The following is a 13,513-nucleotide window of genomic DNA, read 5'->3' as shown; positions in this document are numbered from 1 at the left end:
GCTGTTCATCAACCTTCTTTGTCAACTCAGGCTTTGGTCCTGAGTTTGTGGAGCGCGTGCACATGAAAATGTGACATCACTGGTGAACATCCAATCATGGCCTTGCAATACAAAGCAAGTTTGATTTACTTCTCGAGATGAGACCCAGCGAGATTCAAAAGGTTAAAGGTTTTGCTAAAGGTTAAGAGATTGATGAATATGACAAATTTAAACGTCATATGAAATATGAAGGAGGACAAATAAAATAAATTATCCTGCTTTATCAGTGAAGTCACAAGTGAAACTCGTTAACTTAGTTTACACATTTGAAAATATATAGTGATAGATACTCGAACATGTAAGGTCAGATTTTATATTTTTTAAATAGTGCAATCTTTTGATCTGTATCTTATCTGTATACATTATTATTTAAAATAAACGATTTATAATAACTGTTAAAGTAAAATTGCTTGTGTGTAAAATATAAATAATAATATGAATCACAGTAATTATATAAATCATAAAAATACTCAGTAATTATAATTTTTTTGTTGTTGTTATTTTATCATTTTTTATTTTTTTGTTGTTGTTGTTTTTTTTTTTAGCATTAGTGACCTTTAATTTGGAGCAAGATAAACTGGAGTGACTGTGTCAGACATGTGTCACTTCTTTCACATCTGATTGGTCCAGCTTCAGTTTGAGATCTCTAACCCAGAACATAACCTGCCCCAGAGCAGGTTAGCTGTGGAGTGTAAGTTACTATGGCAATGAATGCAGCTAAAAGCCAAGCCACTTACATGGTACCTAAAACCCAGGATTGGTGCAAACTAAACTGAAACTTACCTGGCTAGCCAAATAATCCGGCTTCATGGTACAGGCCCCTGACGGGTGATGCATACTCAACACCACTGAGTTCATTGTAAGTACAGTGGTAGGAGGTTGTATTGTGTTAAAAGGCAGGGTAGAATTGTATGCAATTACTTTATTTTTTTAATAATAATGGACGAAACCTTATAAAACTGAATGCAGCTTTTTCAGAAAAAAATCAAAAATATGCCATTACAAAAGAAGAAAAAATAAAATAAAATAACTCAGTTGCAAAAATTTAACAGGCTCTTCAAATATACTTCATTCTTTGTTAATGTTTTTCAAATATTTGTTTTCGATAATAGTGAATTCTGAATTAATTGCCACAGATTTCGCTTACGTTTCGCAGTTTTTCGTTTGGTGTTTTGAAACATACCTCTCGTGGGGGTGGGCTTAACAGTGATCTACTCTGATTGGATAGTGAGCTTTTGATGGACAGGTGCTCTCTGACCGAGAAGTACAGACGGCACCCAGTGGGGCGCATATTGGAAAGCTCACTATCTTTTTGAAATAAAACAAATCGGTATTGGGGTCTTTCTCGACCTTTTTAAGAAGCATTCGACACGATTGATTTTCAAATCTTACTTGGAAAACTGTCGCATTACGGGGTCAGGGGTGTGGGTCTTCAGTGGTTCAGTGACTATGTTTATGGAAGACGGCAATATGTGACCTTAAATGGTATTGATTCTGGATTGGAAAATATAGTATCTGAGGTTCCCCAGGATCTATTTTGGGGCCACTTTTGTTTATTGTTTATATTAACGATTTTGTACATTGTTCCTGTGATGTTCATGAAATATTCTTTGCTGATTACACAAATCTGTTTGTATCCCACAAATACTTGAATCATCTTGGAAAAACTCTTAAATGACAGACTAACAGAAATAGATACCTGGTTTAAATGTAATAAACTATCGCTAAACATTAGTAAAACCTTTTATATTGTTTTTCGATCAAGTAGTCATAAATTCATTGATTGTGACATTAATTTAAACATAGATTGTAGAGCTATTCAAAGAGTGGACGCAATAAAATTTCTTGGAATACATATAGATCAATTCATAAACTTTAAGGAACATATTAATGAGCTGGTTAAAAAACTATATAATTGTGGGTTTGTCCTTTAAAGTGAGACATGTGCTCCCATTAGACCTGCTCTTCTCACTGTATAGGACTCTGTTTAAGCCTCATCTGATTTATTGTAATATTATTTGGAATAACACTTACTGTACTTATATTGAGCAACTCTTGATATTACATAAGAAAGCTGTAAGAGCTATTTCATGGTCCACACGTAACTCTCACACAAATGCTCTCTTCTATAGACATGGCCTACTAAAGCTTCCTGAATGTAGCTTTTATCCCAATGCATGTACAATGTACAATGTTGTCAACAGGTTAAACATTAGATTGTGTTAGCTTATTCCATTATATACATCTTTTCACACACACTACACTAGACATAAGCTGCTCCTAAAAGGTAAATGTAGGTAGGGGAGAACCGGGGCGAAAGTAACACAGGACGAAAGTAACAAAGCGATTTTCTCCGAGCCTCTCTCTGCATTTGCATTCCCAGCTATGACAGCATGTTCAGCATGCAATCCTTGACGGAGCTGAGAAATATCCTTATCGTTTCCAGACGTTAGGTCCGTAAAACTGTTTTCGAGTACAAAAAGTAAATTGTTGAAGCGGTAATTTTTTTTTATTAGTCGTTTTGTTTTTCTTGTTTCATGTGTCAAAGTAATGATCAACCTACAGGTTATTTAGTGCTTTAACACATCCTAAAATTTGCATTTTCAAATTTTTTTTATATAAAATTAAATCGAGTTTAAATGTCAGGAGTTCCTGTCCCGCTACAGTCACAAAAAGTATTTATTTTGTTCCAGTGCAAGCTATATTGTGAATTTCTGTGTCTTGCATCATTACTTACAAATGTTTATGTCATATTATACCAAAAGAATATGTCTTAGTGAGGGTCAGAAAGACAGACAGAGGTCTGGTTTTATCCAGATGTTTTTGAGAGGGTATTTCTGGACATAGAGGAACATCTCTCTCTGGGCAGCTGCTACATCACATTTATATTTAGGTTTTAGCCATATCTTAGCCTTTACACCTCCACCTGTGAATTTGCAGTGTTTCCAGATGTTTTAATGCACATTTTCAATTCATGCATAAAAACAACTGGATGGAAACATAAATAGGCCTACTGTTACATTATGTTTAGAGTTTTTTTATTATGCTAATGTGAATAAATTTTTATATTGTGCATTCTGTAGAATTTTTTTATTATTATATAAAAATACATTGAAATTTACAATAAAAAATACAGTCAAGTTTTAAGACATCTGATGAAACTTAAATTTAAAATGAAAATATGAAAATGTAATTTAATTTTTTTTTTGCAAAGATAAAGGACAAAATATGTTTGCAGTTATTTATTAACAAGGTCACAATCAGGTATACTTAAGAAAAATAAGACTAACAGAAAAAAATCTAGCTTATATTGTTGTGTTACTTTTGACCCACCTGTGTGTCACTTTCGTCCAAACCGATGGGGTCGAAAGTAACAATGTGCAACTTATGTTTAAAGTGAAATTATACTGAAGTCTTTCTATATTTCTACAAAATACCACCTGGTATTGTTAGACCACACTTCTGAGTTACTTGCCACAGCAGAAATATATCTATGTATACAACATTATCTTTTAAAATGAAGTTTTTCTAAAAAAAATTATTTTCGCCCCTGCTCTTCCCTACTTAACAAGTGCTAGGTTTAGTGTATGCTACAGTGGTCCACAATTATGGAATGAGCTGCATACTAATTTAAAACCATCTGCTTTATTATTTATATTTAAAAAGAAACTAAAGCAACAACTACTGGAGAGATATAAACCTGAGGGATTTGCGGCTGAGAGTTAAACCCCTTTGTCTGGGTACATGGATCATTTCAAATTGAGGTACAAAGGTGTCGGGACTGTCAATTTTGTCTGCTTAAGGTAACTGTACTCTAAAAACCCACAATTTAAAGAATGGTTGCCCTGGCATCTAAGGTTGGACCGCTCACATAATCCTTGCGAGGTGGGTGGGGTGGTGCTGGCTGGTTTTTTTCACAATAGAACACTATTGTTTTGCCTGATCAGTTGTTGGGTAGGTTACTCTGAACTGGGGTGTGTATTATAGTGGTAGTCCTTGGCTGCTAAAAAAGTAATGTAATTTGTAACTTGTCGCTTTTGTAATATTCTACTCCCAACATGTAGTAACAAATGCAATGTGTGAAATTGTGGAAAATAAATAAATAAATAATACACAAAACGTGTATTATTTCTGGAAAGGCATAAACTGCAACAAACCTGAGTTACAATAAGGGAAACAATAGTACAGTACATTCAAACAAAATATTGAAAAAGATGTCCAAGTAATACTGAAAGTGTAGCCAATTCAAAATATTTCAGTGATTACAGCATGAAGACATAAATAATAATAAATATAACCAAAATAAATAAATTAATAAATAAATAAGTTACATATTGTGAAATATTATTACAATTAAAAACTATTTCTATTATCATTTATTCCTGTGATCAAAGATGAATTTCCATCCTGGTCTTCAGTGTCACATGATCCTTCAGAAATCACTCTAATATGCTGATATCTGATATCTTATTATGAATGTAGAAAATTAATATTTCATATTTTTGTGGAAACTTATACATCTTTTTATTGATTGTTTGATGAATAGAAAGTTTAAAATAACCGCATTAAAAAAATAGTTTGTAACCATCTAAAAGTCTTTACAGTCTGCTTTGATCAATTTAATGCATCCTTGCTGAAGAAAAGTATTAATTCAGTAACCCTTTCTTTTAAATGTCACTGCAAACTAGTTCTTTATAAGCATGCATATAGCATATTGGCTGTTTATCAGTACTTAGAAATCACATTAATGCATTATTCTGCATGATCTTATTCATAAACCCTACCCCAAACTAACCTTACTAACTATAAATATACAGCAAATTATGAGTTTATTGTTAAAGTCTAGTTAATAGACATACATACATACATACATATATATATATATATATATATATATATATATATATATACATATATATAGTACAGACCAAAAGTTTGGACACACCTTCTCATTCAAAGAGTTTTCTTTATTTTCATGACTATGACAATTGTAGATTCACACTGAAGGCATCAAAACTATGAATTAACACATGTGGAATTATATACATAACAAAAAAGCGTGAAACAACTGAAAATATGTCATATTGTAGGTTCTCCAATGTAGCCACCTTTTGCTTTGATTACTGCTTTGCACACTCTTGGCTTTCTCTTGATGAGCTTCAAGAGGTAGTCACCTGAAATTGTCTTCAACAGTCTTGAAGGAGTTCCCCGAGAGATGCTTAGCACTTGTTGGCCCTTTTGCCTTCTGTCTGCGGTCCAGCTCACCCCTAAACCATCTCCATTGGGTTCAGGTCTGGTGACCGTGGAGGCAGCACCCCATCACTCTCCTTCTTGGTCAAATAGCCCTTGATGTCTTCAGTGTGACTCTACAATCTTCATAGTCATCAAAATAAAGAAAACTCTTTGAATGAGAAGGTGTGTCCAAACTTTTGGTCTGTACTGTATATATATACTTGTAATAAAGTTTACTACATTGATGTTTCCCATAGGTTTTGTCTTTCTTCTACAGAGACTACAGGTGAACACGTCAAGAACAATCCACAAATACTATTACTGTAACAGACTACTAAGGAATTAAAATAAATACAAATACATACTATAAGTAATACCAACATTTATAAATTCTTTCATATAGATGTTGTTTTTTTTGTTGTTGTTTTTTTTAAAATAAGACGCAACAAATGAAAAGTGTTAAAATAACCATAATTTTACTTAAAGCATTATGTTTATATTGCAGAAATCAGTGTGTTGAAATCCAGGCAACAAATTTTAAAGATGACTTCTAAAATTATATTTAAACAAACCATGGATGAGTTGTTATGCAAAAAATGTTTCACTTAAAAAAACAATTACATGTGCTTTTAAACAGAGGAAAAGGTGCTTAGATTTTGTTTTTGGTGAATTGAGGTTATGGCTAACAAACTGTACATCTAACAAGTTGCAGGCATAACCATCATGCACAACTTTACATTACATTTAAAACAAATATAGAAAACAAAAACAGTATAATGCGTCTATTATAGCTATTTCTCTATGTATAGCCACAAAAAAGGAAAAAAAAGAAAATGGCCGACAAAATTGCATTTCCATGAAAAAAGTCTCTGAACCTGTAATCGCTCAACAGCAGGAAACCTTCAGGGTCAGAACGTCCCGCCGTGTCATGCATCCTTAAACAAAACCAATCTGTTGACCAACATCACCTGAGGAATAAACAGCATCAAACATACACTTTCTGTTTGCCTTGGTAAACTTCATTTCAACTTTCTGTAAATATGGCAGGACTTAAACATTGTCCTTTAGGTTAAATAAATGAGGCATGAATTATGGATAAAGCACACAAGCAAGACTTGTACATGAAGCACATGTAACAGTAGTACGCTACATTTCATGAGTTTACAGCAGCCACAATTAGACCTGGAATTGATTTTGAAATAAGAACAGTGTGTGAAAATACATGTCAGGCAGGTGCTTCCTGTGGACACGTCCCCTGTCTATATTTCCACGGTTTTTGGTGTGTTACCTTAAGCCAGCGTTATATCTGATGAGATAATGCTGACAATATGGTTTTGTTCAGTATTACAAAAAATATTTCACACATTGCATAAATTGCAATTTGACCTCATATTAGTCGCATTGTTTGGGATATAAATCCTGCTCGATTTTAATAATTCAGATTCCATTGATTTAATAGTCATTGTTTTCAGACGGAATTTATTACTTTTTTGTTACAGTAATGAGAAAGAAAATATTTTTACCACATTGCATTAATGAGAATTGAGCTTCATTTTCTTTATGCGAAACATTATTTGGGGTTTCATTTTGCAAAGACGAATGCAGATTGTATTGAATTTAAAGGGCCCAAGGGTCTAGATCTAAATAATTCTAAAATGATGAAGAGATTTAATTTATGTAAGAAAACCTAGATTGTTAACTTCAGTAACAGTCCAAATCAACTTTATTCAAAGAGTTTCAAACCTTATAAAAGCACTGCAGTCCTGAGGAAAATAAATATATTTAACTTAATGGAAGTCTTAGTTTTTATTTAATAGTAGTGCAGTTCAGAAGGCATGCAGTTTTTCTCTGACACGTTTTAAAACCCTTTTAGCCCACATTGGACCCCATTCATGAAGCAAACAGAACAAACTTCCATGCAAATCATTCATAAAAAAACAAAAAAAAAAAACATTATTTTTGGTTGTGTTTTGTATTGTGAACATGGAATACATTCAACTGAAAAATTCCCAGAAATTTGTTCTGGTTGTGTTTCATGAAGTACGCCATTTTAACTCCATGGTATTTATTGAGTTGGCATGAAATGGAAATCTATATTCTAAATGCATGTTATAGATCATTACTGTGAATATTTAATCTGTGCATATGGTTCAATTTATTTTATTTTATTTATTGTTTTTGAGCTTATATTGTTAAATTAAAATGTCATAACTGAACCTTCCAGTGAGCAGACTTCTCATATCATCTGTTGCACTTAAACCCGTCTCTAAAAACACCCACTTCTCAAAATAAAAGCAACACATGCATAGAACCAAATTACCACACTATTTTTTGTCAATTTTCATTAATCCATTACACTCGGATTAACAAATTTACACTACATCAAAATACAAATTAAAAGATCTGGGTTGCATCACCCAAAAGCATTGTAAGCCCAAGTTTATCGTAGAACCGTTGGCACCAACATTGGTCTTTATGATCAACTTAGCTCACGATGCTTTTGGGTAATGCTTGCCTGGACTGACTTCCAAGTCCAAGTACATGTTCAGAATGCAACATATGCAATATTTTAGAAGTGTCTCGCAAGAGCGCCACGTTTTATACACAGCGCAGCTCATTAACATCAGTTCCAAAACAATGGACCAATCAGAAGACCCCGGAGGCGGGGCAAGCATTGTGAGTTTTTGGGTGAATTCCAAATGGCTTTTTGGCACCCTTGAAGGGCACTTCTGGAAGGGGACACCATTTGTAGGGAGGTTCCAAACGAAAGTGATCAATGGTCAATAAATCGTTGCCAGTAACACACACACACTGCATCTCTAAACCATTCGAACATGTTAGAAAGGCTCTTTTTACCACGTCAATAGAGGAAGAGGGCTTCATCCAGTGACCACTCATCTCACTGCCTGGCACATTTCACACGCTCTATACATCAAAACAAGCAGTATGTACTGGACTCACATACTCAAGTGTAGCAGTATCACTCAAAAACAGCACTTGACTGGAGGATGAGAGAAATGGAAGGAGAATTCAGGAGTTAAAAGCCGATTTTTCCCCTTGTCATGGCGTAGCCCAGTTTGGCTTCATTGTTGATGAAGGACATGATGCCTAGGTAAGTCTCGATCAGGAGCGGCCGCTCCAGTATCAGCACGCCATTGGCTCGTCCCGGGATGGGGAAGTCTTTATGGGCTTTTTTCACAGCCTGGACGAGCTGCGTCTTGAAATTCTCAAGCTGAAATTGTGAGGAGAATTAATTTTTATTTATCTTCCTGTGCATGGAAAATTCTGAAGAGCTAAAAGGTTTTATCTATGATTTTGGCATCTGAAATCGAGATTTCCTTTAGAACAGAACCTGCAGTCTTTGATCACTTTCACAATTCACAAAAAAAGAAAAATGCAAGTAAAATGATGTATGGATTTCATCTTGAGGTGGTTATTTTTAGCATTTTTTTTTTTTTTTTTTTTGTGAAGATATTAAAGTTCATTATTGTATGAATTTGTCTTGTCATGATTAGAACACCTTAATAAATATAAATATTTCATAACACTTTCCAAAAATATGGAAGCCTGCTTCTGCTTTTTATCTTGCAATTCTAAATATCTTGCCATTATGACTTTATAATCAACTATTTTGACTTTATAACTCCAATTGGGAATTGCGAGATATGAAATATGAATTGCCAGTAGGGATATGCCGGGATCAAATTTTCTTGTTGCGATTAATTACTTTTATCACGGTATACGGTATTACCACTGTATTGAAATTTTGTTTAAAAAGTGGTCATAATACAGTATAACAGGTTAAATAAATGTTTTCTTATAACAAAAATAACTGAACATTTAAATAAAATAATGCAGAAAAATAAAGTTAAAAGTTTTACACAGATCAAATTGCAAAATTACTATAATGACCAAATGTGATGAACACCATAGTGAATACACAAATTTGAATGGCTATTTAAATATGTTTTAGAAAGTAGATCAGCTGCTTTATTTATGGGGTTTCCAGAGTAAAGGTTGCATTTTCTGAAGTTTAGCGCCATCTGCTGTCAGAGAGTAAATGTGCTTTCACTCAGCGTCTCTCACATGTCCCACGTGTTGCTTGTTTACATCAGAGCACACAAGCTCTTTCAAGCAGCATACAATGATGTTGTGCATTTGACCAGTTGGTGAGAAAAGTATTCTTAAAATGCATTCCAAATTCGGAATAATTTGTAATATATAATCATTCATGGTATTTAGAAGTGACCACGATAACAATATTGTGCACAATTACCGTGATATATCACATTACTGAATACCAGCACATGTCTAATTGCGAGTTTACATCACACAATTCTGAGAAAAATAAATTGTGAGATAAAAAGTTGCAATTGCTTTGTTTTATTTTTTATTTAGTGGCAGAAATGGGCTTCCATACAAAAACATGCCACATTGAGAGCATCACATTTGAACAAAAACAGTAGTTTAGTTTAATTTCGACCCAATACAGTATTAAGTATTTTCATATCAACTGAGACTCCTCAGGATTTATAGCTCCCAGAATGAGATAATAATAATTATTATTATAACAAAACAAAATATACAAAAAATACACACAATTTATTAATTATTCATATTGATGCATTATTAATATTAATTAACGTTACATTTTACTTTACAAAAGGAAAATTCCAATACTTATGAATCCAATACTTGAGCTTGTTATTTTGGTGGAAACTGCAAAGAAGCCCACATCCCAAAACGTTTTGGGAAATTTTGCTGAACGTGAAAGCGTAACTGGCAGTCTAAATTCACAGCACCAGATAATAACCATGTCTGTGTGCGCATTCATTCATTCAGTCATTATTCACTTATTTATGTACAATACACATCAATAATACACAGACTCAATGTAAAATGTGCCAGATTTGCCTAAGACAGCTAATTTTCTGTATAAATGTTCACAATTCTGGTTTGACAACAACCATATTTTTACATTTCTTGAAAACAGTGCTGAGCTTCACTCTGAAACATTAAGTGCTTTTCATTCAAATACACACCGCTGTGTGTTTCAGCTCTCTGTCATCCATGCTGCAGACGATGTGTAATGAAATCATCTCAAATACTGACACAGATAGATCAATAAGACTCAAACACTAGTATAAGCACACTGACCTGGCAGAGGGAGGCCACCTTTTCATCTGCGTGTGCCATTGGGTGTTCGGTGAAGGTGGCGTAGGGTATGTCTGTGGACCACGGGTTCCAGCGATTCATGAACGAAGGTCTTGGCTGCTTATCCCACTGGACACGGATACCGGTTCCCTCTCTCCTTCACACACACACACACACACACACACACACACACACACACACACACACACACACACACACACACACACACACACAAAGCTTAATACGACCCTAAATCTAGTTCAGATTTGTAAAGTTCGTTATATAATGTTCTAATTAACATAACAGTGTGGAGAAAGCCAGGTCACATCAGTAGAATTGTATTTTGTCCTTGAGAATACTTGAGATTTACTTGTTGAGGGATTTTGGGGGGAACTCAAACTCGCCGACTGAGATGGTGTCCACAGCGTTCAGGGAAATTCTGACGACCTGCTGACACTGGAGGTTTATGAAGTCATATTTGCACACCAGCAAAGACCTGCAACGAACCAGCAGCTCATTCAGAACCCGTTTCCTGATGCTAACAGTTAAACCTCCATTCCAGTGCGTTCTTACCTCTCAGTTATAAGAACCAGTCTCTCTTTTTCATTGTTCCAGTGATCGATTCTGTGGTCAAATATAAAGAGACATCCGTCAAATACTACTGCATATAACATACTGTACAGATAAAGTACCATGGTACAGGGATGTAATTAGATTTTAGTATCACGGTACTTCTTCCTCCTGATGGATGACATATTACTGACAGCTACTACTATTAAATCCCGTGGTATTTACATAGTAATAAAAGGTAAATCAAAAGGATGTTATGGTTCTCCCATAGTATTTCCCAAAAGCCATGGCAGTCCCATGGTGTTTTTGTGTGAATGTTGCAATCAAGATCAGTCAATTTAAAAATCCATGCAGTAAAAGTGATGTTGTGCTTGGTAATGCCAACAGACTCACTCAGCTAGCAGCCACACGCTCAGAACCTCTCCGTCTTCTGAAGGCAAGGCAACCGTGCGGATATCATTGACTGCCTGCTCGATGGTTCCTGGCTGGGACCACAATAAAAAGAGCACCTAGTTTAGATGCTCGAAACAACATCAAATGAATGGCAGGAAAAAATATATATATTTAAAACTTATTTCTTCTGTGTAGTTAAAGTCCATAGAGACCAGTGGTTCTCAACTTTTTGACTCCAAGGCCTCCATTCTCCTCAAAAAATAAATTTCACTCACAATTTATTCATTGTAAAATGTTTTGGCATACCTAGAAAAATGCATATTCAAAATAATGTTTAAAACTACTGTTACAGGCCACATAAACAGATGACAACAGCTCCAGATCAAACACAAAAGCATGAAATGTTGAAATGAAATGTTTACAGTGTACATCACTGCATGGGTCTCATTTGCCTAACAATCATATGTGTAAAATCTGTGTACAAACATGCAGAATGCTACACGTGTATTAAAATGTATTCTGAATTTCTGATACAATTTTGAACCGACTGAAACCACACATACACAACAATAAATAAATAAAATAGCACGCTGTCCTTAACTTTTATATTTAATCATTTAGCAGATACTGTAATATAAAGTGACTTGGGTGACAAATAAGGAACTTCACAAACCAGAATATAAGTTTTTTTTTAACTTTTGCACCATAAATCCAAACTATTCTGAACAGCCTGATACTGTGTTTGCCTTTTTGTTATTTATTTATTTTTTTTTATTTTTTTGGCAAAAACAAGCAACTTAATGTCACATCAATCAGTGATTCCGAACGATTAGCTGTACTTCCTTATTATAGTTAGTTTCATTATTAATGTTACAAGGTCACTACAAGTACTGCGTTTGATTCCAGCTAACAACAGACCGCTATATGCAGAATGGCCGTGTCACAAAACCTGATGAGCTCCCTACGTAGAAAGCGTCTGAGTAACATAGGCGTACTTAAATGTCAAAAAATAAATAAATAATAATAATAATAATAAATAAAATGTTAACGTCTTTGCGTTTTGTTCCAAGTCCATGTGCTCGTTCTTTGAACGCGATCGACGCGTCTAGATAATCATCCATGCTGTCTAGGTAGGCAGCTTCTTTTGGTTTTGACATACAACCCCATCTAGTCAACACACTAAGAAACTAACCATTTTTCCGCCACAGAACACAACCTTCACTGCCGAGTCAGGGCGTTCTGTAGCGATACTTTGTTTCTTACTCACCCTGAAGACGAAATAATCCTTGACTTTGGCTCGCATGGTTGGGTTGTGGACATGGAAAGGCGTGAGGGTCTGCAGCGGGGTGCAGCAGGCCACCGAGGCTCCAGCTCGGGCCACCACCTCCAGCCCATCATCACAGTCCCCCGGGTGTAAGACCGCCGCACCCGGGCTCTCGGGCTCTACGCTGTCATTCAGCTGCAGCATTTCGATAAAGCGTCGAGGACTAGACTCAAATTTCCGTAAAAAGTGACAGTGCTGTATTGCGCAGGGGAACACCCACCTGCTTCACTCCACGGACGATTTAAAGGGACCCGTTCTGTTTATGAGTTACGCTCGGATTTTTAAAGGAACAGTGCAGCCAAAATGCTGTGTGTATGGGACAGGTGGAAAAATTAAAATGTTTTGTTGAAATACAGTAGCAGCAATGTAATCTGGATTGAACGAGATAAAATTTTAAAAAGCATGGTAGACTGAGTACATTCGGGACATGCTGAAACACGTTAAATAAGTGTGTGCACAGGAACCCCAAGGACTGATTTTAGCTTCACCCCTTTATTAGTATTCTCTTTGATCGTGGGAAATATGAAAAAAAGGTGCGACTTTTCACTCCGAAGATATCGGCAAATATTTATTTGTATTTATTTATTTACTCCAGTGTACGATTTTCATTTCACCATGTCCCTTACACAATGAATAACTTATTATCCATTTTATGATTGTTAAACTCGGTGTCATTGCTAACTTTTTACTCTAAAAGTATTAGATATTATATTTTAATATTTTAATTATATTTTATGGCATCATACCATGCAAGGTCTTTGCATAATCTAGAGAAACACCCGACAGTGGGGTATGGTTGAG

At 35.0% G+C, this 13,513-nt stretch overlaps 1 protein-coding gene across 1 annotated transcript; it reads right to left on the bottom strand.

Annotated features, from left to right (window-relative positions):
- Window positions 1-5,725: 5,725 nt before the first annotated feature.
- Window positions 5,726-12,980, bottom strand: LOC113039701 (tumor protein p63-regulated gene 1-like protein). Its single transcript, XM_026197721.1, has 6 exons — window positions 12,656-12,980; window positions 11,389-11,480; window positions 10,999-11,049; window positions 10,796-10,921; window positions 10,429-10,582; window positions 5,726-8,503 (listed from the first exon to the last, which is right to left on the bottom strand). The coding sequence occupies exons 1-6, from the start codon at window positions 12,854-12,856 to the stop codon at window positions 8,309-8,311; spliced, it is 819 nt and encodes a 272-aa protein (XP_026053506.1). The 5' UTR covers window positions 12,857-12,980; the 3' UTR covers window positions 5,726-8,308.
- Window positions 12,981-13,513: the final 533 nt, after the last annotated feature.

The sequence above is a fragment of the Carassius auratus genome, chromosome 22 (genome assembly GCF_003368295.1).
Source record: "Carassius auratus strain Wakin chromosome 22, ASM336829v1, whole genome shotgun sequence".
Lineage (NCBI taxonomy): Eukaryota > Metazoa > Chordata > Actinopteri > Cypriniformes > Cyprinidae > Carassius > Carassius auratus.
This window is presented reverse-complemented; position numbering and strand designations above follow the sequence as displayed.